The sequence below is a fragment of the Lepidothrix coronata genome, unplaced genomic scaffold (assembly GCF_001604755.1).
Source record: "Lepidothrix coronata isolate B3197 unplaced genomic scaffold, Lepidothrix_coronata-1.0 Scaffold101, whole genome shotgun sequence".
In the NCBI taxonomy this organism is placed as follows: Eukaryota; Metazoa; Chordata; class Aves; order Passeriformes; family Pipridae; genus Lepidothrix; species Lepidothrix coronata.
The window spans coordinates 721,777-747,169 of NW_016690281.1; the positions used below are offsets into that span (position 1 = coordinate 721,777).

General features: G+C 55.2%; 1 protein-coding gene across 2 annotated transcripts in view; it reads right to left on the reverse strand.

Moving 5' to 3' along the window:
- Window positions 1-11,187: 11,187 nt before the first annotated feature.
- The window catches only part of CACNG3 (calcium voltage-gated channel auxiliary subunit gamma 3), a 28,207-nt gene continuing 14,001 nt past the window's right edge, over window positions 11,188-25,393 (reverse strand). For both annotated transcript variants that reach the window (XM_017823051.1, XM_017823050.1), the window contains 3 exons: window positions 16,326-16,409; window positions 13,765-13,905; window positions 11,188-12,665 (listed from right to left, as the gene is read on the reverse strand). In XM_017823051.1, coding sequence (XP_017678540.1) covers window positions 12,154-12,665; window positions 13,765-13,905; window positions 16,326-16,409 — 737 coding nt within the window. In that variant the 3' untranslated portion in view covers window positions 11,188-12,153. The remainder of the gene's footprint in view (window positions 12,666-13,764; window positions 13,906-16,325; window positions 16,410-25,393) is intronic.

Here is a 25,393-nt window from a genome sequence, read left to right on the forward strand (position 1 = left end):
CCAAGAATTTCTCCCCAGTATCCCATCTAACCCTGCCCTCTAGCAGTGGGAAGCCATTCCCCCTTGTCCTGTCCCTCCAGGCCCTTGCCCAAAGTCCCTCTCCAGCTCTCTTGGAGCCCCTTTAGGCACTGGAAGGGGCTCTGAGGTCTTCCTGAAGCCTTCTCTTCTCCAGGCTTAACAACCCTACAGCTGAGAAAAACTCTGGTGCCTGTTTTGGGTGGTTGTTTCTATTCAGAAGGGCAGGAAACATCCCCTGGATAACACACAGTCGTGTCTAGTAGCCAGATCAGTGACGGTTCGTGCCCAGTGCAGCCCCACACGTGCAGCTGGTCCCAGTGTCCCCCTCGAGTGCTCCCAGAGCCTGTGGATCCCAGGGCTGGGAGCAGTCAGGGCTGTGCTGTGGTGTCTGAGCCCACGGAGAGCAAATGCTGCCGGGCACCACACCCGGGCAGCTGGCAGCTCCTGTGCCGGTCCCAGTGCCACCAGCTCCCTGGACTCTCCCGTGGGAGCACTAGTGTGTCCATCCCCCCCGGCGCTCCTCAGCCCCTTCTGCTCCAGGTCCTTGCCTCCAACCTTTCCTGCCTTCCTTAATCTCTGCCCTCTCTGCAGCCTCTCGGCCACATCCCTCCACCCCCTCACATCAAAGCAGCCCCGGCTTCCCTCCTCATTCTTAGCTGCTCAATACATTTTAAATCACAGTTAATTAGAGGGATCAAAGGCCCCTTCTCCCTGTCCCCTGGAGTCCCCCCTTCCCACCCCGGCCGTGCCCGGCTGGCTGCACACAGCAGCTATCACCGGCTGCAGACGCCGGGGATCAGGAGGTGGAGAGCCAGAACAGAGCAGTTCTCCTCCGCAGCTCCCCGCGCGGCTGCACTAATCGCTCCGGAGACGGTGCTGACTTTGTGGAATTGGCTGGTGATGGGACTGTGGTTGACTTTATCCCCGGATCCTGCCTGTCTTTGAGTCATCCCCATTGTGAGTCACCAGCAGCCGTTAATCCCTTGGAGATAAGGCCTCATCCAGCTCTCTCCGTGCAGGTACTGCTGCTCTGTGCCTGCTCCTCAGAACTGGGAATAAATCCGTGTGAGCTGAGGTCGTGGTGGGAGCGCTCCAGGACACGCTGTGGGGTCACTTGTCACACCAGCCCTGTGTCACCTTGGGGAGCCAGCCCCACCCGAGCCAGGGCTCTCTTAATCGCTGCTCAGCAGTCCCGGGGGCTCCTGCCCCCCCAAACCATTTACCCGTGGGTGAACACTGCCTGTTCCTCCTCTCCCCCGAGGTACTGGGGGACTCCTCTCTCCCCCAACACAGCTCTAGACCCCCAGAAGCAGGACCCTCAGGCCCCCCCCGTGCCTGGCACACCACCCTCAGCAAGGGCAAGCTGAAATTCAGCATTATTTGTCTGCTTCATTTTAAAACCTTCTCCACATCCATAGTAAATTGTTCCCACTTTAATTTCTCCCTTTGTTAAAATGTGTGTTTTATTCCCAGCTCAAATCACTCTCAGTCACACAACTGCTTGTGCCATCAATCACCGAAACTTCCCACACAGTGTCTGGAGACCACAGATCTCTGACCCCCTCTGTGACTCACCTCTTTAACTTTGACCCCATGAGCAGCTCTTCCAGCCCTTGAGCAGCTCTCATAGCTCCTGCCAGGACTCTGCAGCTTCTCAGCACCTTGCTGGGAGCAGAGACACCAGCACTGGCCTCAGGATGCTCCTGGTTTGACTGGTGTTGTGCAGAGGTAACATCTTCCCTGTGGGAATTACTTTGGTATTTCCCTGTGGATAGCCAGGGCCCACAGGAGCCACAACATCACACTGGAGTTGTGTGCAGCTGGTACCTGCCTTGTACCTTGAGCCTTTCAGAGTCCCCCCCTCCAGGACATGCTTCCCTCTGCCCATCCCTCTCTCCTGGCTATGCCCTCACCCTCTGCTGCACCCACTGCAAGCTCAGCCTGAGGCAGCACCAACACAGGTGTGGGGGGCACCAAACACTGGAAAACCCTCTTTGCTTCCCTCTTTTTTATTTCTTTTTGGTACCTGTGGTGGTTCATGAAGCCTCTGCTGTTTCCAGGAGAAGCATCCCTCTTTCCAACCTCACCTAAGCCCCACAGGCAGGAGGAAAAACCCCACCCTCTGCTGCAAGGAGGCACAGGTGAGCACTGGGTACTGCCTGCCCCTATCCAGCCCACCTGTGCTCCCACAGCACCTGCCCTGGCAGCAGGCTCAGCACCCGACAATGCTGTTCTGCTTTTCCCAGAGGGTGGGATACCCTGCTCAGGCTGCCTGAGCCCGAGTGGGCTGTGCTGGCTTCACCCGTGCCATCAAGGATGAGTTCTCCTCCTCTGTTGTTCTCCCTAACCCAGGGAGTGGAAGCCACATTTGTATGCAGAGTTTGAGAGCAATTAAATTGAATTCTAATTATTGTATATCACAAATTAGCAATTTCTACCGTGCTAATATTAATTGCTAACACGATGATAAGGCGTATCAGACAGTTGGGATGGAACAGGCGTTTGCTTGCTTGGAGAGACATGTGGAAGCAGAAATCACTGCAGACATGGATATCCCACAGCTGGGAGATGTTCCCAAGGCTGGGGGTGCCAGGGTTTGGCATCAGCCCCCAGCCTTCCCAGGGCTGGAGTTCAGAGCAGACTGGAATTGCCAGTGCTCAGGAAGGGACACTGTCAAGGTCACACTGTGAACCCCAGAGCAGGTGTGATGAAGATGTGCCCAGTCCCTCCTCCCCAGCGCAGAGAGTTTGGGTGTATTTTGTTGCATTTGTGGAAAATTCAGTAAAAAAAGCCAAAGACTGGCTGGTTCTTGAGATTCAGCTCCCTAATCCCTGCCCAGAGCTGCTCTCCCAATCCTCCCAGGATGTTCCTCCTATGGAGAGTGGCAGGGTGGGTATGGTGCAGGAGATCCAATGCCATCACATTTATCACATTCCAGGCAGTCGCTGTAGTGACCTTCACCTCTGCCAGGCTGGAATCATGAGAAAACACCACTGGGACTGTGGGGATGGGCACTGGTGGCTGTGGGAAAAGGGACTGGTGGCTCTGGGAGTGGGTGCTGGGGCTGTGGGAATGAGCACATTGGTGTCTTTGGCGGTGGACATGGACATGCAGCTCCAGCTGAGTGCTGGGACTGACGTTCTGGCTTAGCAGGACCAGCTCTGAGCTTGTCACAGACGCTGTGGCAGGTGCTGCCTGTCAGAAAGTTCTCATCCTGTCCCAGCCAACATCCAAAGCCAACATGTTTAACATCCTTACATCACACAGGGAAATCCGAGGAGATCAAAGGCACAGCTGGACACTGTGGGTAAGCTGTGGGTAAGCACATCACTGGGGAGAGTTAATCAAGGATACAACAATGCCAGCAGCCCAGACAGAGCCTTGAAGGGGCCTGTGGGCACAAAGCCGGTGCTTTGCAAGGAAACCCTTTCTGAGGGGGTTGCTGCAGTTCCTTGGTGCTCCCAGCAGCAGCTTATGGGGGCTTCTGGGGGGGCAGGTGGGAGCACAGGGATGTCCCCGACATCCAGAGCAGCAGCTGGGATAAATCCTGGGAGTGTTTCTGTGCCGGGGGAGAGCAACAGTGCTGGAGACAGAGGGAGAGGGTGGTGGTGCTGGGCAGGCTGGTGGCACAGGGGTGGAGCTGGGAGAAGCTCAGCAGGCAGGGGAAGAGCACTGAGCATCCCCCGGGATTGGCATTTCCCGTCACTCATGCCCCCAGGACTGGTGTTCCCCGAGGATGTGCCCCAAGCAGGCTCTACTTACCTGCAACTATAGTGACTTCATATCAATGAGGTAATTTTGTCCCAAGGGCTGTTTATCTGTCTGCTGAGCAGCCCCGGCCCTGTGTGAGTCAGCCAGGCTGCACTGCAGCCCCGTGATGAATTACACTCGGACACAAGCTAAATGACATTTGCCAATAAATTTATGCAGATTTCTCCTGTAATCCTTCTCCTCATCAAAAGTAGTAATGCTTTCTCTAATGCAAATGCATTGCAAGAGCCTCGCCACATCAAACGGGCTGAGTTGTTCGGAATTCAGAACGATAATCTTCATTGTGCTCATGAATAACCATTTCCTAGAGATGAATATTCAACAAAGCCTTGGCAGAGCCCCCTCCAAGTCCTGACTGTCCCACTGCCCGGGTCCAGCAGCTCTGACCAACCCTGCAAGCAGATTTCACACTCATTTCACTTCATGTTTTGGGCATTCCTTGTGTAGCTACAGATTTAATGGGCTCCACTGAGTGTGGAGCAGGTGCAGAGCAGTGGCAGATTTGCAGCCTCGTGGGTGCTGTCCTGACCTTTCCTCTCCATCCTGACCCCTCCTCTCCATCCCATGACTACACCCTCCCCCAGCAGCCCAGCCTGTGGGCTCTGTGTGGTCTCCAGCACGGGGTCACACCATCACTGAGAGCAGGAGGGTCCAGCACCCAGCTCACCCCATGCCCATGCCATCCACCCGTGGTCTTGACCAACACTTCATAGGTTGCCCAGAGAAGCTGTGGCTGCCCCATCCCTGGAAGTGTCCAAGGCCAGGTTGGACGGGGCTTGGAGCAACCTGGGCTAGTGGGAGGTGTCCCTGCCCATGGCAGGGGGCGGAATGAGGTGGCTTTTTAAGGTCCCTTCCCACACAAAGCAGTTTGAGAGTCTCTGATTCTGTGATTCTGACTTTTTCTGAAGACCCAGTAAAAACATGGCAGTGGCTGCTCCTTCAGCTCCAAATCCTTGTTGTGTTACTAGGAAAGGCTCCTGCTTCCCAGTCCCTTCTCAGAGCTGCTTACCTGGAGAGGGCAGGAGAAGGCAGGTGGAAAAGTTGGAGCACCAGGACAGGTCTGGCTGCTCAATGACATCCCTGGCACCCAGGGTGGGGAGCACTTATCCAACAACACCCCGGGCTGGGCACAGGCCAGGCAGAGCAGGGACTGGTGAACACCCCAGGGTGCCAGAAGGGGAATGCTGGATGTACAGAGCCCTTGACCACCTCTGGTCAGGGGGGTTACATTTTTTGTCATTTTAAAGATGATTACATTCCGAGCAGTGATGACCTAAGCTAATGAACCGCCTGCCATTTCATGGCTTGGCAGGAAAAGTTGAATTGCTGGAGTTGTGGGGTTTTTCCTTCAATCCCAAACATAGAAGATAAGGAAATAAATTATTTATTTCACAGTTGTTTAGTATAATTTTCTCTGTGCTGGGTTTTATGCCCTGACATCCTGGTAGCCTCAGTTAACCCAGGGCAAGGGCAGCTCCAGCACCCCAGAGATCCCCTGACTCCTTGATCAGGGCAAGGAATGGGAGAAGAGCCAGCAGAGGCTGCAGCCAGGCTGCTGAAGGGACAGGCTGGGACATGGGCAGCAGTGCAGGGCACTGGCTCCATCTCTTCTTCCTTGGGTGAGAAAAACTGCCCCAAAGGCACCTTTTGGAGCTCAGCAGCACTGGCTGCAGAGTTTCCATGATCTGAGAGGTTAAAAGGCACTTGAACCCTGAGGTGAGAGCCTCTGGTGCACACTCTGAGAGTGATTTATGGCTTCTCCACTCACCCAGAGCCAGCTTAATGCCTTTCTTCTATTTATTTTTTTTTTGTTATCACTGTAAAATAAATAGAAAGAGGATTTAAAATTCAGACTCTCAGCCCAGACCTTGCTGCTGCAGGACCAGCAAAAAGGGGGGCTTGGGGCTGTGATCTACAAGCTCCCAAATCAGGAGCTGTTTTCATATTACCTGCTTTGCAAGGGAAGTTCCTACTTGGAGGAAAAATAAACTTGGAAATGCACAAAAACACCCCAAGAGGACTGGGGATGGGGTTGGTGCTGGGGAAAGGAAGAGCCCAGCAGGGATTTCCCAGGAGCCATCCTGGCCACCCTGGTTGTACCTGTCAGGGATGTGACCCAAGGAGGAGCTGCATCCACTGCTGCCATCCTGCATTCTCTGCTGCCATCCTGAATCCATGGGTACCCTCCTGCATCCTCTGGGCACAGTGCATGTGTGAGGGCTTTCATCCTGCAGAGCTCATGGGGCTGCTCCAGGCATGCTGGACACGGTTCTCCACCATCCCACCACCATTCCGGGTCTCCAGCACCACCCAGAGCCACTGCTCCCATCTCTCCTGTGACAGCTTCACCAGTGCCACTGGCTTTGCTAAGGAAGTTTCTGAAGACTCAGGCTGTGAAATCCTGCCCTTTGTATAAACATTTTAATTACAATTTTCCGGGACTTCTTTCCTAAGATAAACACATTTTACTTGCAAATTGCTTCTGCTGTCTTTACCCACCCCCCAACACTGCTGCAGCTGCTGGGTTTAATATTTAATGAAACTGCCTCTGGGCTGGGCTGGATGCGGCAGCGGGGCCGAGGGGCACCAGAGCAGCCCCAGAGTGCCCAGGGTGAGCCTTGGGCACAGCCTGAGAGCAGAAGGGCGGCTCCTTCGTCCTGCAGGGCCACCACAGCTGGGAGGGACTCTGGCAAAAGGACCTCGTGCCTGGGGCACAGCAGCTGTGATGTGTGCCCCTGCCAGAAGGGACAATCACCCACCCCGCCTGTCCTGCGGGGTGCCAGGCAGCTTCTGGGCTAGCCATGGCCCCCCATGGCAGGGGAGCAGGGCTTGGCAGCTGCCCATCACTTCCCACCAATGGCACCACTGCCCCTGTGCCACCACTGCCCCTGTGCCACCACTGCCCCTGTGCCACCACTGCCCCTGTGCCACCACAGCCCCTGTGCCACCACTGCCCCTGTGCTACCACTGCCCGTCCCTGGGGCCCCCTCACGACAAGGAAATGCCATTAGCTGTGCATGTGGCACCTCACGTGCCACCACTTGTAGGTCAGGTCTCTGGGCACCACGAGTCAGAGCCTACAAGCCCTGAGGCAGTGGGAGCTGCAGTCCTGGCAGCCTTGCTCGTGCAGGTCCTGTGGGAACGGGGGTTTGTCACCTGTGAGTTGTCTGTGTGGCTTCTCCAGTGACACTCCAGCCGAAGCCAGAGCTGGCAGAGCTCAGGGTCTGCATGGGCCCCCCACAGTGCTGTGCCTTTGGGGAGCACAGGGTGACCCCGATCCCAGCCCCAGAGACGATGCTCTGGCACATGTGGCTCCCAGCCAGGCAGGCAGCACCGAGCTGTGCCGTGCTGGCAGCATCTGCTGGCAGTGCAGATCCCATGGGAACTGGCCCTGGCTGAGCCCCTGGCTCTGCTCACAGAGAAGGGGTCTGGCTCCAGCTCCAGTGGAGCACATGGTCAGCACCACACAGGGCCTTGGTTTGCTTTAAACACACCCTGCCCACCCCACAGGCACCAGGATCACACATAGGAAACCAACCGAGCGCTCCCACTGCTCTGTCTTTTATTCCTTCACTTTTTTTCCCCTTTTCCTCTCTTCAAATCTTCCTTTGAAACCCAAACTTCCTGCAGTTTGAAATGGACAATCAGGCCGCTCCGGCAGCTGCAGCCCGAGAGCTTCAGCTCTTGGCAGGAGGATCAGAACTACAAAACTATTTCTTTGAGGCAAATTATGCATTCATCCAGCTCATTTGAAACAAAATATGATTTGCAATTTAACTTTCCATAATGAGCTCCTGCTATTATACCGTTTCCATAATGGCTGGTTTCATTGGAACAGATTGTTGGTGCACATGGTTTACAAAACATTTTCAATGCAAGCCCCGTTTTTTCTTATTTTAAATAGCAACAGCTGCTAAGCATGATAATTATTGTATTTCATCAAAATAAACTTACCGAGTTGCTTCTTGATGCCACTCATTGCAGTTTTCCAGTGGACCTGCAGGTTATTAAAGAAGCTGAAACTTTAATTCAGCAAAGTGAGAGCAGTACCTCGGCAGGGACACCTTCCAGTAGCCCAGGTTGCTTCAAGCCCTGTTCAATCTGGCCTTGAACACTTCCAGGGATGGGGCAGCCACAGCTTCTCTGGGCAACCTGTGCCAGGGCCTCCCCACCCTCACAGGAAAGAATTATTTTCTAATATCCCATCTAAACTTACTCTCTGACAGTTTGAAGCCATTCTCCCTTCTCTTGTCACTACATGCTCTTGTAAAAAGTTCCTCTCCATCTTTCTTGTAGGCTTTCTTCAGGTACTGGAAGGCTGGGAGCAGACAATGAGAAGCTGCAATGATTAATTGCTAATTGCACTTACCTGCATCACTGTTTCCCAGGGCACCCATCAGAGCTCCCCCAGCTCTGGAGCAGCCCCAGAGCTGCAGCCACGGCCACACAGCACCAGTCCCCCCTCCCCAAACATGCCCAGCTCCTGCTGACCTTCTCCAACACAGCTCAGGGGGTCAAGGAGGATTTTCTCCTCTGGTGACTGTCTGGAGGTTAATGGCAAAGGGACGGGAGTTTATTAGCAAAGAGCAGGTGAAAGTCTTATTTGTTGAAAATTTCCTGGGGGGCTATTGAGAGCTGGGTCGGTCGGAGATTTATGGGTGTGCAGGCACTCGTGGCAGAGGATAACGATGCCGGAGAAGCTATTCCAGCCCCAAGTGAAAGGCTGCCCTTTACAGCACCTCAGCATTTGGATTTAGATGACATACAGTAATAGCACCACAGAAGCCATTACTGTCCATCAAGTAAATAATAAACACACGATATAAATCACTTGGCCTTACCCAGGCTCTCACAAACTATGGCAAACACTAAAAAAAAACCACCCCAAAAATCAAAGCCAGAAAGGACAAAGAATGATGCCAAGGAAGGAACAGCCAAAGCTCTGCAGGAATAGGGACTGGGGAGCCTCCTTTGCAGCAAACCATGGTGAGGGCTGTGTGCTTGTCCTGATGTGGTGTGGAATTAGGGGAGGAAGGGTGAAAAGCAGAGCTCTGTGCTGCAGCCAGGACCCAGCTGCCATCTCCCCTCCGTGGGCTCTGTGCCAGTGCCAGCTCCTGCGGGCTGACAGCGCTTCCCCGCCAGGCTTGTCATCACAGCACCAACACAGCAATTAAAACCTCCCTTGGGAGGCAAACGGAAAGGCAGCCCACAGGCACCAGCAAAGCAGCGCCCCAGCCACGACTGGGAGCCATCCCCAGTTCCCACGGCTGTGGCTGGGTCCCTCTGTGTCCGCAGGGCCGGTCCCAGCCCCCCGGGGCAGCCCCCAGCCGTGTGTCCCCGCCATGCCGAGTCCTGTTTCACCCCTGGGGAGCTGTGAGTGACCCACGGTGGGGCCACTGCTGTGCCTGGCACTGACACAACAGATACCGACCTCAGCAGGCATGATTGCTGTGGTGCCATCTGGGATGGATGGTCCCGGTTCCTCCTGTCTGTGGGATCGTTCCAAGGGCAAAGACTGAATCACCCAAAGTCTTCTTCTCTGGCCAGAAGAGCCCACACGCTCATGTTCATTTTGCAGTGTTTACAGTGCTCCCACGATGATCTAACACTGCACAAAGCCATTGTAGGATAAATATAGAGCACTGCAGCACCATAAATCAGCCTGCTCGGGAGCAAGGGGAGGATCGGGCTTGCTGGTGGGATGTGGGTCTGCTGGCACTCCGAGAAGCTGTATCTGCACATGACACCGGGCTCCTTTGTCACCACCTGGGCTGTCCTGCCCGCGGTGAAGGCGACTCCAGGCACTGCCATGGGGATCTGTGCCCGGCCTGCCCTCGCCGGCGGGTTGGCGTGGCTGGCGTTGGGAACGGCGCCGGCAGCCCCGCACAGACGATGGGCTATCATACTGTTTATCAAGGGCTGGCGGAAAGAAAACAAGGTAATGGGGCATTTGCTGATTCAATTCGTTGAATTTGAACAAATCTTTTTAATCTTCTTCCCCTGAGGATTGGAAAGGTCAGGAAATAGGCAGAATGTGCACTTTCAGGTATTGAAATTAAACTTGTTAAGAAATCCATATTGATTTGCACTTCTCTGAGAAATATTGAAGCCTCCAGATTTAGCCCGGGTATTGATTTTCTCTTCCAGGGGAAAGACATGGGCACAAAGGAAAGATATTACACGTGGCAGTAAACACCTTCAATCACAGGCTGCTCTGCCTCCACAAACAAACGGCCCAGCCGTGCTGGGAGAGCGGGGCCGGCACTGACCCCACTCCTCTGTGCCCACGGGGGCCTCGCTCCCTGCCTGGGCAGGGGTCAGTGCCCCACGCCTGACAGGGCTGAAGAGGCATTTGGGCAGTGCCCTTAAGGCCATGGTTTAGCTTTTGGTCGGGCAGTTTGAGAGGGTCAGTGCAGGTCCCTCCCAGCTGAACTGCTCCACTCTGTTCTATTCCATGTTTTGTGCTTCCAGCCCTTTCACTACTTTGTTTTTAAATATTGCCCTAAGATCCGGGTGCTACTCTTCCTTGACTGTTTTTAACACATGCAATCAGCAACGACAGGCAATTAAGAGGCCTAATTATCATCTGAATCAGCCTTCTCAGAACAACCCCCTTCAAAATAACAGCAAATAAGGGGGAGGCAGATGAAACTCTTCCCTATGAGGGTGGGGAGGCCCTGGCACAGGCTGCCCAGTGAAGCTGTGGCTGCCCCATCCCTGGAAGTGTCCAAGGCCAGGTTGGACGGGGCTTGGAGCAACCTGGGCCAGTGGAAGGTGTCCCTGCCCATGGCTGGGGGTGGGACTGGGTGGGCTTTAAGGTCCCTTCCAACCCATTCTGGGATTCTATGAAGAACGTGCCTGCAGCCCTGTGCTGAGGGGCAGATGGCCCTGCCTGGGGCCGTTTGCAGAGCTCCAGGAAGGATTTCACTCCAGCAAAGCTCCTGTGCCAGGTTTCCCACAGTGACCCGACCGTTATTCCCAGATGGAATTAGGATGTGACCCGTGACCAGCCACACTCTTACTTTGGGTGGGAGACCCAGGGCAGGGCTGCTCAAAGACACACACACCAGGCACCAGATGTTTCCCTTCTGTGAAGAGCAGAGTAAACGGGAGCCTCGCTGCCCCCAAATCACCCCCGGGGACCTCGTGGGAATCCATCACTTCTGTCAGAACATTAAATAAGATTTCAATTAAGTGACACATCATCACAGACCAGCTGCTTCAAAATTGCCTCCATTTAGACAAGCTCTGGTCCAGTGGGAGAGTTTAAAGCCAAACCTCCACCTGCTCACATGTGCCCTGGCACTCCCAGACTGACCTCCCTCCTCCCTGCCAGCCACGGCGCGCGCTCCTCCAGTGCCCACAGCAGGGTCAGTGTGACCTATGCAGCCAAGGAACTTGCCAAACTGGACTATTTTATTGTTGTTTTTCTCACGGATCTCCCAGCCATTAGGGAATCCCCCCATCCGCGTGCGGCCGCAGCCCAGCCGGCCCCAGCTGCTCCCGCAGCACCACGATCACACTCTGCCTCCTTGGCTGTGCCCAGACAGTCATCTCTGACTGCTGTGTATCAACTGCAGGGAATTAATTCATTTTCTTGCAACATTAGAGTTGAATTAAACGCTGGATACTTGCTACCAGTCACTGGAGAAATTCTGCTCCTGAGTCCTTTCATGGGAAGGAAGAAAGGAAGAAAGGCAGGAAGGAAGGAAGAAAGGAAGGCAGGAAAGCAGGAAGGCAGGAAGGAAGGCAGGAAGGAAAAAAGCCCTTTCAAGACCACAGAAAATTGCAAAAGGATGTTTCTTCCAACCCGACATGACAAAATTGAATTCCAAGCTATTTAATGCATGCACGAAACGCCATAGAGGAACCCAGCCCGAGCACTCCGTCCAGCACGACAGGGAAGGGGGTTTGGAACACGAGCATCGCTCCGGCACCAACTCAGTGCTTCCAGCTCCGGACTTCCAGGCGATTCCACTTAAGTGTAACTACCGGGTTAAGGGTTCTCACGGACAGGGCTATCGCCAGCATTTCCATGGACACACAGCTACGGGAACACTGCGGTTATGATCACACGAACGATGGAGACCTCGGGAAGCCGCTGTCCCGGGGGGTTGGAACCCCACTCAGTCTGCAGGGCGCCAGGGCCAGGGTCCCAGCACGGCCCTGTCCCCTCCCCACCGGGGGTCCCGTTCCCCCGCGGCCGCAGCCACCTGGCCCGGCCGGTGGCTTTTCCAGGAGTGAAAAACCAGCCCCGCAGGCAGGGGCTTGGGGAGCCTCTGGGTTTGTCCTTAAAAACGGGGTTTCACGGGTTACACCATCACGAGGGTGATGCCATGCAGCCTGCCCACGGCCCTGCCCGCCTCAGACCGGCGTGGTTCGTCTGTTGGCCGGGTTGTTGTGCAAAGACTCCTTGAACTCTTTGGGGATGGAGTTATGGACCTGTAAAAAACCGTGGTCCCGCTCCGAGTTAAGCAGTGTCCCCATGGTGACCTTGGAGGGATCCCTGGAGAGGGTGAACATGGAGATGTCGGTGGAGGGGATGGTGCTGAACCCCTTGCTGATGGGTGACATGTCCCGGGAGCGGGGCTCGGTGGAGCGGGAGCTGGACCGCCGGCGGAAGCGGTACCTGTAGGGGGGGAGGCGGGTGAAAGCCGACTTCTTCAGCAGCTCTGAGTGGGACCTGGCGCGGATCTGGCGGTGCTTCTCGATGTACATGTGCACAGCAATCACCCCCACCATCTCAGCGATGATGAAGGACAGGGCTCCGAAGTAGAAGGACCAGCCGTAGGAGTAGCTCTTCTTGGAGTCGCTCTGCCCCGGGTCCCCCGCGTTGGCCGAGATGTAGACTATGATCCCGATGATGTTGCTGAGACCTGCAGGGGAGGACGAAGGACAGGCGCTCACCTGAATGGCAGGAGCGGGATGGGAGGATGTGCCCCCATGGGACACCAACCCCTCTGCCAGCACACTGGGGCCAAACCCCCTCACAGACCTCTGCTATCCCAGTATAACTACATACACCGAGTATATCTGTATATTCCTGGATATTGGAAGGTTAGAAGGAACAACCACTATTTTGTTTAGAAAAAGGACATTTCAAGAGCTCGTTGTGCTTTGCTTTGCTGAGCAGAACCACAGGAGCCCGGTCTGTGGCCTGAGCAGAGACATCCCAAGGGGCACAAAAGGATCCCTCCAGCACAAACCCCAGCTTGCAATGACCTGTGGGAGCACAGGGAAGCTGGAATGGCTCCAGGTCTTTCCATTTCTGCTGGAGCTTGGAGGTTTTATTTGAGATGGGGGCAGTTTGTGCCCTGCCAGCAGCCAGTGGGGCTGTGCTGCAGGGCTGGGGAGTGGCTGGTGCATTCCCGGATTTACTTAATGAATCGATTATGTTCTCTCTGCTGTTTTCTCATCTGCATCAGCAGCTCCTGCCAGCCAAGGAGGGAGAGTCATTTGTCTCTTTGTGGGGAGAAGAAAAACACAAAATAGAGCAGTTTCTTGAGACAAAGACATTGTCACACGATAATCAGGGGAAGTGTTGGGGAACAGCACAGAGAAATGAGTAATCCAGCAGGAACAGCCTCTCCAGAGAGTGATTTCCATGTAGGACTGCGGCAGCCCCTCTGCCTGGTCCTGCTGCTGCCAGCACAGTGCCCGCTGACCGACAGGGCCCCCCGAGACCTGTCTAGGGGCCGGGTAATCCCCCAGTGGGACAGCTGCCACCCTTCCCAGGCTGCAGCACCTGCACGGATCCTGCTTGGCACAGAGCAGGGTGGACGCTTGAAGTGCTGTCCAGCACGGTGACCAAGGCCACAGACCCCTGATGGTTTATCCCTGCAGTGGGGATTTTCCCACCTGGATGGGACAGCTCACAAACCCCAGAATCTGTGTGGATGGCCTGGAAGGACCCACGCCCCGTCTCTCAGTCGCCCCTGTCCCCCCAGGCTGGCAGAGCCCCCCGGCAGCTCCTACCTGCGGAGACGAAGAAGATGCCGGCGCTGAGGATGACGTTGTGTTTGCTCTTGTAGAACTCGCTGGCGGCCACACACAGGCCCCCGAAGAACAGCAGCCCCACACTGAGGATGGGGAAGACACTGGATGCTCTCACCGCACCTGTGGGACAGGGAGCAGGGCAGGATCAGCTCCTGGGGCGGGAGCTGCCAACACCTCCCCTCCAATGCCTGCACCCAGGAGGGAGCAGTGCAGGGCATGTTTGGGGCTGCCAGGAGGGTGGGGAGACCCAGCACAAGTCCCCACTATGCATCCTCTGCTTGTCATGGAATCCTGGAATGGTTTGGGTTGGAAGGGACTTTGGAAATCATCCCATCCCCTGCCATGGGCAGGGACACCTTCCACTAGCCCAGGTTGCTCCAAGCCCCGTCCAACCTGGCCTTGGACACTTCCAGGGATGGGGCAGCCACAGCTTCTCTGGGCAACCTGTGCCAGGGCCTCACTGCCCTCACAGGGGAGAATTTCTTCCCAGTATCTCTATTGCTCCAGATCCCAACACCAGCCCTGCAGGCCCCGTGATTCCAGCCACAAGAACAGCTTAATCCCTGAATTTCTTTTCCCCCCACCTCCCAGGCTATTTTTTCCAGCCTTGTCACACACTCAGCACCAGCAATTTACCTTCCCATTACCAAACACACCACCCACAGGTTTCAGCTGTGGATGTGCCTCTGGAGTCTGGGGTGGCAGAAACCACACAGATCTCACCAGGCTGGGGAGGAACTGCCAACCACAGGGTCAGAAACCTTTCCTGTAGGGCCCAAACTGTCACAGCTGCTTTGAAAGCCAAAATTTGCAAACTAATACACCTCAAGTTCAACAAAAAGTAATTTTCTGGTGTAGAAGAGGAACACTTTCAAAACGAACAGAGAGCCCCTGGAGCCCAGCACAATGCCGTGACCATGGCACTGGGCTCCATCCCACAGGATCAGCTCTGGCAGCGTCAGTCTCTGCATGCTTGGGGGTCACTGACCAGGCCCTACACAAAGAAAGGTCTTTCCTGAACTGATCAGCTTCCAAAATGACAGTAGAGAGTAATGAATACAGCAAATCACTACCTGCTGCACCAAAAATACACTGTGCCTTGGTTTGGGCTCTCATCCCTCGATTAGGGCTGTTATTAAAGCACAGAAATACAGAGAGGCCCCATTAAAATGCCACTCTGGGGGCTTTAAAATAGACTTTTTACTTTAAATGTGGGAGGGGGTGGGAGAATTTCAATGCTAATCTCCTAAAACTGCAAACCTATTCCATCAAAACCCCTCCCCTCTCTGCTTGGTGAGCAGAGCTGTAGAAACTGGGGAGTTCAGAGCAACATCTGGCTGAATGGCAGCTGGGTCAGGCGGGGGATTGGGGCTGAGCACTGGGCACTGGGCACAGGGCCCTTCTCCTGGGATTCCTCCCAGCCCCAGGGGCTCAGAGAGCACCCAGGGCTGCCACCGCCTCCAAGGCTGCCACGTGCTCCTGCTGCCATATGTTCTTGTTTGGAAACACAGGTGTTGGAATGAACCCTCAGCTGTGCAGGTTCCACAGCCTGTCACACACGTATGTGGCTGCTGACGGGCTGGGCAGTCCTTGCCCGTGTGGCTTTGCACTTTGGGGCGTGTCATTTGTGTCCAGGCTCTGTCACCAGGTGACCCAGTGCATTCACACACGTGTCTGCAGAGCACTGAAGGGACTGTGCCCCTACTCTGGGGGGTCAACCTCACCCAGCCTCAGGGGTCCCCATCTTGTCCCCTGAAAGGGGAAATTTAGGTTAGATATAAGGAAGAAATCCCTCCCTGTGAGGGTGGGGAGGCCCTGGCACAGGTTGCCCAGAGAAGCTGTGGCTGCCCCACTCCTGGAAGCATCCAAGGCCAGGTTGGACAGGGCTTGGAGTGACCTGGGCTAGTGGAAGGTGTCCCTGCCTGTGGCAGGGAGGTAGGACTAGATAATATTTAAATACTAAGGTCCCTTCCAACCCAGGCCATTCCAGGATTCTGTGACTCTCTGTGTGGTTCTGCCCTGAGGGTTTGCTCACACCAGAGACAGGAGAACCTGCTTTTCCCAGGAGAGCTGCCAGTTTGATTTTCCTCTGTCTCCCTGCACTTGGCTGCCACTGCAGAGCACGTGGCAGATGCTCATTGTGCTCTCCCGGCAAATCCAGCCTGGCTGGAGACTCTGGGAACAGGGACACCACCAAGAACAGAGCATGAATACGAACCCCTGTAGTGCTGCACCACAGATACACGGGGTCCCAGTCCCCTCTGGGGGGACCCCAACAAGCTCAGGTCATGCAGCAGCTCCTGGGACTGGCCATGGGGACGGCAAGTGCCAGACAAATGTGCCACTGACACGTGGCTGTGTCGGGTAACCTGAGGGTCACTGCTGCTGCACGGGCAGCCAGGGGGGCTGTGACCCATCAGCCTCCTGCCAGCAGGTTGGGGGGACCTGCTGGGTGAGGCTGGGGGACTGGGATGGGGGTGCCCTGCAGGGGGGGCTAGGGGGTGCCCAGGGAATGTGCACTGTGGGGAAGCAGAACTCACGGAGGAGATACTCGGCCGTGTCTTGCTCGTAGTCTGCATCCTCAGGGAAGTGGTCGATTTTCTTGCACACTCCTCGGAAGGTTCCTGGGAACACACAAGCCAGGAAACACTCAGACCTCCCTGCACTGGCTGGAGCTCTGCAGGATGTGCAGCAGCCCAGAGGCCTGGGTGTTTTAAATGGGGAAACTGAGGCACAGCCTAGGACTCCTCTAGAGGGGCAAGGTGAGGTGAGAGGAACTGCAGCATCTTCCTAGAGAAAGGGGAGCCCCCTCATCACAGTGGCACTGGAGAACGTGGTCAGGTCATGCTGGCTCTGTCCCCTCTCCCATGGGACCAGGAAAGACGTGTCCCCAGAGGACAGGGCTCCAGGCAGGAGAAGCCCACCCTCACAGTGTCCTGCACGCTCTCGGGCTGCACTCAGAAGAGCTGAGCGTCGTGACAGGCATCAATTAAAGCTTGGAGATGAAGCTCTGGAGGAGGCAAGCTGTCATCCAGAGGGAGACACGGCATCCGAGGGAGAACCGCCTGCTCCCGTTGCTTTGGGAACTCTGGGAGAAGGGGATGCACTGGGCACGGCGAGGACACACCAGCTGCACAGCACAGCCCCAGCCTCCTCTTCCTCTCGGCTTTTGGTTTCCACCCACGTTCTCCCGGTATCCAGAGCCAGCAGGCTCTGCCCCACTCACCCCACAGTCACCCCCTACATGTCCCTTTGCTCTCCAGCCATCAGGCACTGCCAGAGTGGGGCTGCACCAACCGAACCCTGCTCTGAGTGGGCACAGGCAGGGCAACGTGCCCGACCGCCCAGGGGGAGGGAGTGGGCAGGGGGGCAGCCCCAGCTCCACTGCAACTATCTCACGCTCTGACATTTATTTTGGCTCCTTTATTCCCTCTGTTCATCAACTGATGCTCGTTGCCATGACAATGCTGAGCCACCTGACACACAACTTCAGCCTCCAAACACATACCACAACAAGGCTGAAATCCCAAAAAGCCCCCTCTGACCTCCAAAATGCTCCCTGAGGATAGAGTCCTGCCTCAGGGAGCTGTGGCTGGAAATGGCTCCGGGGGTGGATGAAGCAGCTGCTCAGGGTCAGCTGGGCTACATGGCACATGCTCAGCCATCAGCTCCCCATCCCCTAGTGATGGCAGATGAAATTCCAGGTATTCCTCTCCCAGCTTTATAGCTGGGCCTGGGTTACAGCAGCAATACCACATCATGGACAGCAAAGAAGTGGATTTTGTCCAGGTCCTCAGTTTCTGGAGTCTCCTGCTCTGTCCACATTTCCTTAGCAAGAACTCGAGGCAGCAATGATGCCAGATTACCTGCTCCTGGATCACTGCTCCTGGCTGCCTCTGACCCTGCCAGATCCAAGGCCACAGCTGTGAGCTCAGGCAGAGGATGCCCTGCTCCAGTGCTGGCCAGAGCAGGACTCACTGGGACACTGTCTCACTGGGAAGCTGTCTCACTGGGATATGTCCTGGCTCAGTTATGGCTCAGCCACTTGCTCTGGGCACTTGCAGCCTCAGCCCCTGCTCACACCTCGCCTGGGCACACCTCGCCAGCCCCAGGTGTGGATCCAGTGGTGGGCACAGCCCTGGGCACGGCACCAGTGTGGCTCACGCTGGTCCTGGGGGCTGCTGCCTCCCACCCCAGACACCTCTCCCCATGCTGACAGCAGTCAGACCCCTCTCTCAGCTGGGAGCACACCAGGCTGGTGGTTCCAGCACATCCCAACCTGCTCCCGAGTCCTTTCCCAGGCGCTGGCCGTGCCTGTGCTGCAGCCCCAGGCTGTGAGAGTGAATCACACCCCGGGGTTGGTTCATCTGCCGGGCGAGCGCCAGTGCAGGCACCGCTGCCGCCGGGACTCACTCCCTGCTCGGCTGTCTCGGTGCTGGATCTGCCTAATTTCCTCTCCCTATTAGTATGAATCCCAATTAGGCAGCTTGGCTGATCTCCACACTTCCCTGCTGGAGCCCAGCACGGCAGCAGCCGGCTCTGCTCCGAGCCCGGGGCTGTGCAGGGATCCCGACCTGCTGACTCCCTTGGCCCGCCCCGGCACCGGGCAGCACAGAGGAACTACACCTGCCCGTCCCATCTCCCAGCTGGGTTCTGCTCCAGAACCCCCGAGTGCATCCAGCAGGTTGACAAGCTCGGCTTGCTCATGCAAGGACACGTGCTGGGCTCCCCCAGACCCACAGACAGGCTGGGATGGTTCCTGGCCAACAGGCACCAGCAAGGAGACACAAGAACAATGTTCTGAATCAGCTGGAGATGTGCCAGCCCCAAAGCCTGCAACGTAATCCTTTGCCACATTCCACAGCTCTTCCATTTTACATCCCTGTTTTCTTTTCCAGAAAAGCATCTGCAGTTGCACAACCCACCACTGCCTCAGTGCTCTCCTGTGGCCAACATGGACACGTTGGCAGTGAGAAATGATGCTGCCATGTCCAGGGAGAGAGGCACAGCCCTTGAGGTGGCACTTTGAGCCTGAACAAGTCAGCGAACAGATCAGCAACATCACCAGAGTAAGTGCCTGGGTGAGCCAGGCAGGGCGGGTGGGAAGAGGAGCACTGGGGATGAGCTGTGCTCTCTACCACCAAGACACTCATGGTGGCACAGGGACAAGCGTGTTCTTCAAACACTTACTGTGTGCTGTGGCACTGCACAGCCTGCCCAGGCTACATTAGAACCTCCACCATGAAGCCAGAGCACCTTCTGACTCCCCTGCAGCATCTTCCACACGGACAACTGAGCTGCTCCAGAGAGAGGAGCAGCTGGAGGAGCTCGATCAGGAGCTGAGACTACCAAGCCCCAGTTGGGGTCTCCTGCTCTGCCTCTCCCTGGCCCTCACCTTTTGGGGTGCCAGGGATACCTGGTCATGGCAGGGTTAGTGCGAGCAACCCCACCTCTGCCACCAGTTGGCTGCTACCTCTCTCCTCACCCTTCACAGCAGCTACACACCCCTGGCCAGGAGCAGAGCACATCCACCCATGCTTTGCCCCACCTTCACCCAGCTGCAGATCAAACTTTTCATGCAATGGTCTCACTTTAACCCAGGGGTGCCCTGAGAACCTGCAGGCATGGCAGGGAAGCCCTCTCCAGCTGGGAAATCTTCTAGGGCACGTTGTACGTGTCAGCAGTGGGACCGTGGGCTGTGTGGTACCTGCAGCGTGTCCCTGCCCAGCAGCTCCAGGCTCCCTGCAGTGAGCCCTGTCTTTAGGTGACACCAGATTCAATTTGGAAGCGATGGCCTCGTCCAGCACACTCTGCAGTCACTGGTTTCTACAGGCATCCCTTCCCCTCCTGCCCCACCCACAGGGCTCTTTGCATCCCATACTCCGCAGAATCCTTCGATCCTTTCATCCCCCCAGCTGGGAGCTCCACCAAGTGCACGTTGGATAATGTGAGTGGTGGCTGCCCCCGGAGCCCCCGCTCCCCCCAGGGCCCAGGGCAGGGCGTTGTGGTTCCCCTGCTCTGCTCACTCGTGTTTGGCTGCCTGCACTGAGCTCCCGGCCCCGCGGTTATCGGCGCATGCAGAGGCAATTAATTGATTTGATCTCAGGTCGTTTTCCTCTCAGAGCCCTTTTCCCCAGAGAGGGCCGGGGGAACAGGGAGGGGGTTGCAAGGGAAGTACGGTGGTGTAAATATGGCCAAGAATATCGATCCCAGCCCAGCGAGCCAGAAGACTAAAGAGCTCCAGTTACGGCGTTAAAATCTCATTACTTTTCATCCAGTGGAACAGTTTTTCAGGGACCATTCTGGGTGTTACTAGTGTGTGCAAAGGAAGACTCGAGCTGGGGAGGATGAGCTAAGACCGCTCTTAAATGAGAACAAAATTCCTTGCTTCCCTAATTCTGGCTCAGCCAGGGGGAGTCAAGGTCACATTCTAGCCCTCAGCTCTCTACTCCTCCCAATAAATCCAAGTGAGTTATCTCCCAAGTTGTGGTTTCCAGTAATGGCCTTCCTAAAGACACTACATTACACCAAACCCATTTGGAGGCAATGGCAGTCATTGTGATCTAAGTTCTCTGAAAAATAATATTTTGGAGAACCAGAGGTCGGAGCTGAGCTGGGAAGTGCTGGGGTAGGAGCCTGTGGCACATCCCAGAGATGCTCAGGCTCTGCACTCCCTGAGTAACAAGAGCAAGATACCTAAATATCTCCAAGGAATTAAAACTTCAGGGCTCATCTTTTTTTACCTCCCACCCACCTCCCAGATGCTTGGAGAGATGGAAAGAAATTCATCTGTGTTCCTTCCCTTCCCCAGCTCCAGGCTCTGCAAGGAATCCTGAGGCTCTTTGCCCAAGGTCCCTGGTGTGAGATTGCAGAGCCTTGGGGTTTTGAGTCTTTGTTAGCCATGGCCAGCACCCAGTGGCCACTGTGAAGGGCTCAGTGGGTGGCATCGAGCAGCTCCTGTCCCCTGGGAAGAGTTGTGGGGGTCCCAGTAACCCCCCCAGCACCTTTTTTGCCTCCTGCATTGCTGAATTTTCAACACAGCCCAATTTCAAAGACACACAGCAGCTTAGAAAAGCATCAGGGAAGGCTGGTGGGATGGCTACAGACCCCTGACCTACAGCTCAGAGCAACACAGCTGGAATTGTTGCTGGAGCCAAAGACAAGAGGTGCTAACCCCCAGGGCAGGGAAGACTCGGGGAGCCAGGTGAGGGACCTGTCCTGGCCATCATCTGTGACTCCTCAGACTGTTACTGTCACCTGCCTCCTCACACAAGCATCTGCTGGCCTCAACTCTCCTGGAGAGTGGCTGAATTAAGGCAAAACCTGTGTGTTCATTCAACAAAAGCCCCAGCTCTGCACTACTCTCTAGCCAGGGTCTCCCCATGTCGGGATGGGTGCTGGGCTCCCCAGCACCTGGCAGTGGGAGGAATCCTCCTCCTCAGGACTGAGTTCTCCTGCAGCACATCCCCATCGCCCCGGCAGCCCCACACCAGCTTCCCACTGCGGCACCGGCGTAATCTGGCTCCATCTCACTTCACACCCTCTCCCCCTCTCTGCGGTGGTGGTTTGTGGCTGAGCAGAGGCACCTACACAGATATGCTTGTTCTGAAGGACTTTTTTCCTGTTTTTGTAAAAAAAAAAAAAATAACAGTGGAAAAAACCCAAGTCAGATGAAAGGAGTGCAAGAGCGAGGAGGCGGCAGAGGTGGCTCCGCTGTGCCGGTCGGACGCCAAGGCCAGCGCGAGCACACGCCTGGACACACACGGGGGGAAGAACTGAGCCCCCCGTGCCTCCCGACAGCTCAGCAGGGTGTGGGGAGCAGCAAATGCCCCTGACGGGCATCCCCACGGGGGACACCGCGGGCACAGCCTGGCACTCGCGCCAGGGGAGGGCTGGGAGCTCCCGCCAGCTCCAGCCCGCGAGGTGCCAGCGATCGGCGCGTGGCACAGGGACTTCACTCCCTCAGTGGTGCTAAAAGGGAAAAAAAAAAAATCAAAAAAAAAAAATCTACATTTTGACAGTGACTCATCATCTCCCATTCTGGAATCTGTGGGGTTGGTGCAACCTACACAAGGCAGTTCAGAAAAGCAAAACAATTCTGAATAATAGAGGAGGAGAAAAAAGTTTGCAGCTGATGGGTAATTTCCAGCCCTCTGCTCCGAGGGTTTAGCTGGGTTTTCTCATTAGAAAAGTAGTCAGGTAACGCTCTGGAGCTGCTTCCAGGGGCTCCCCTCGTGCTCCCCGGGGCTTCCTTCTTCCCTCCATCTTGCCACCTTCCTCTTTCCATCCTTCTACATTTCTGGAGCTCATGGCAGGGACACACCGCGCTCCTGGGAGATGCCGGGATCGGGTAGGAAGGTGCAGGGGGCTGAGGTGAGTGTGGGGGTCCAGGGTGGCCCCTTCCCTGCTGTCCCCTCTGTGGCACAGCGATGGCAATGGGCAGCAGCTGCTGATGCCGGGAGCCCTCACATCGTGCTGGGGAGGAGAGCACTCATCAGCATGTCTAAGGAAATCATTTCATGTTTTATCTTTAACAGTGAATAAACATTGATTTTTATTTTAAAAAGTAATTGACATTCCTATGAGAGTGCAATGAGCACTGGAGCAGCCAGAATCAGCGTAAATAAGCCATGTGCTAGAAATTAATGAGCTTCACTGATTGAGTTTATCTGTTTAAATTAATACAATTTTAGCAATTAAAAAAAATAACGATCTTTTGTTCGTTTGCCTGCTTGGAGATGTTGATGGTAAGAGATGGGGCAGAGCAGGAGCCCTGGCCCCAGCTGAGCATCCCAGTGCCTGAGGCACCAGGACCTCTGTCCGTGCAGCCAGAGCAGGATCCCCCTCTTCCTTGTTTAATGAACATTTTAGATTCACTGGGGTTAACTGATGAGCTTCTGGGAAGGGTTTGCCTTCCAGCCTCCTCCTTGGCTGTAACAGGGATGGCCAGCTCAACCCTGGACATTCCTGGACCACACAGCTTTTTGCTAATAGGACTTGAGGAAAGTGGGTCTGTCCTGCACCATGGGAGCTTGTGCCTGTTTGGGAAAGGGGACTTGGGCTCATCCCCATCCTCTCCTTCCCACCACTCCTGAGAACTGGCTAGAGCTGGCAGAAGCTCACAGTCCACTACTGGTGTGAGTGCCTGGTCTTTAAGGTCCCTTCCAATCCAAACCATTCTGTGATTCCATGATTCTACCATCTCAGCCACCAGGTGGTCAACTAACAGAAGGATCCAAACTCACTCATTTGTAGGAGTGAGTATGACCCACGTGGTGTTTCATGGCCAGAACACTGAAAACTGATGATAGAAACTGCCCAGATGGGACCAGAGGGAAAAACAAGAGTCAAGAGTGTAAAACCTGAGATCCTCTGGTTAAACAAGCTGCCAGTAATTCAAACCAAGAGAGTCTGTAGGAGTGGGTGCTCCAGTGTCTGCTCGCACCCCGAGCTGTGCCAGAGGCCGGATCATCCCCAGGCTGCTTAAGCACCTATTTATACTAAGGAGGGGAGAAGCTGCGTTATGATGGGGAGCTGGAGGTTTCACTTCACCAGTATTAAAATGTCCTCTGAATTTCTAAAAAACCTATAAATGACAATTTCATAGCTGTGAAGCGTGGCATCCAGCACAGGGGAGTGCTATTTTCGACTCTGTGTTGACAGCTGAAGGGGAATGGATCACAGAATTAAAAACTAGTTGCAGCTCAAGTCCAAGCAATCACAGCTTGATTACACTTCTTATGGGCACACAGAGGCAAGTCCAAGGCACCAGCACAGACTCCCGGTGCTTTGAGAGGTCAATTCACAGAGCAGAAAACAATTATAAGCCAAATCAGTTAGGAGAATGGATTTAAGCATAAAAGCATGACTGTGAATGGAGAATGATTTAAGAGTGTTTTGCCCCAAACTCCATCACCACGATGGGAGTTTGTATCGGTTTAGAAACTGCCTGGCTAATATGTAAACAGCTATAAAAATAAAAACAGGCCCAACAAAGAGAAGAAAGGAGATATTCATAACTCTGAATATAAATCAGCAGCACAGAATTGTAGAGCACTGATAAAGGCGCAAACAAACAGCAGAAAACCATCCAAACGTCCTTCCCCGGCGCACTGGGCTGAGCAGCAGCAGCAGAAAGGAGCAGTGCCAGCGCCCGTCCCCCAACAACGGCAGCAGCGTTAGTCACAGGCCCCAGGAACGGTAAATAACCCATCACAGCCACGGCATTTCACATCCAGCACAGGCACATCCCGGAGCTCGGGGAGACGCGGGGAAGGAGCCGGTTGAGCAATGAACAGCTGCTGGAAACGCCGCGAGGGAAGGGTGAGGATGGAGACGCTCCACTGCCCGCCCTGCCCCTGCTCCAGCCCCGAGCTGTGCCACTGCATCCCCCTCGCTGCTCTGGGTGCTTGGGATGGTACCTGGTGGCACCAGTGAGGACTCAAACAAGGGGACAGGCCATGGACACAGAGTGACAAGATCGCTGGTTATGGTTGCTCCAAGCCCCATCCAACCTGGCCTTGGACACTTCCAGGGATGGGGCAGCCACAGCTTCTCTGGGCAACCTGTGCCAGGGCCTCCCCACCCTCAGTATTCCCTATTTCAAGATGAAGCAGCTGCTCAAATTTGTGACCAACACTACAGCCCATGTTTGAAGGAAGGTGTTACTAAACTCAGGGGGGCTCAGAGGCAGAGGTTCGGGAAGTGCCGGAGAAGCCCAGCAGGCAGTGAGCCCCTCTGTGCCCTCAGCACAGCCTGGCCTCAGCCCAGCACTGCAGTTTGAGGGCTGCTAAAAGCAAATCATTCTCCAAAGGAGCCCCACTGTGCGGAATATCAGGACTAAAAATATGTAAATCGTCATGGAAAGCACTGTCAGAGCTGCAGCGAGACGAGCCAGTTGCCAAAAGGTAATTTTGAATTTCCAAGCTCACTGCACGAGGCATTAAAAAGGTCACTATTTCTGAAATAAGGATCTTTACAAATAAACACATTTGCCGAGGCCTCTGTGAGTCATTCCAGAGCGGAGCAGAGAGCATTTCCACCCTAATGCTCCTGACAGGCCGGGAGCAGGGGAATCTTTTCATGTTTACAGTTCATCAATAGTTATTACAGCTGCACAGTCAATCTTTAAAGCACATTTAGCCTGGGAGGAGGCTCGGCAGGTTGTTTTCCCTGAAAAACTGATATTAAATTTATTACATTCTCCCTCTTTTATAGCATCGATTTGAAGGTAAGCATTTGAACTTCAAATACGTGACTGCCACTCCAGTACCTGCCTTTTTTAAAATATATCTGTACTTCTGTCACATCTTCCTGGTATAAATATTTGAAGTTTTCAGCTGATGCGCTAAAAGGGCCTCGATCCATCACAGCCTATTTACTCCAGGGAATGCAGTGGGCATCGTGCTGCTGGTTTGCTGGTGCAGGAGGTGGGTGCTGGCATCCTGCAGCCGCAGGTCCCTGCTCCCCTCCCCGCCGGTGCCGGGCTCGCCCCGGGCCGGGGGTGCGGTCCCGGCCCGGCGCTGCCGCGGGTCCCGGCACATCCAGCACCGCCGGATTTAGCTCTGCCTGCCGGGAGGCTGAGCCGCCTCCTCACCATCTGCGGGAG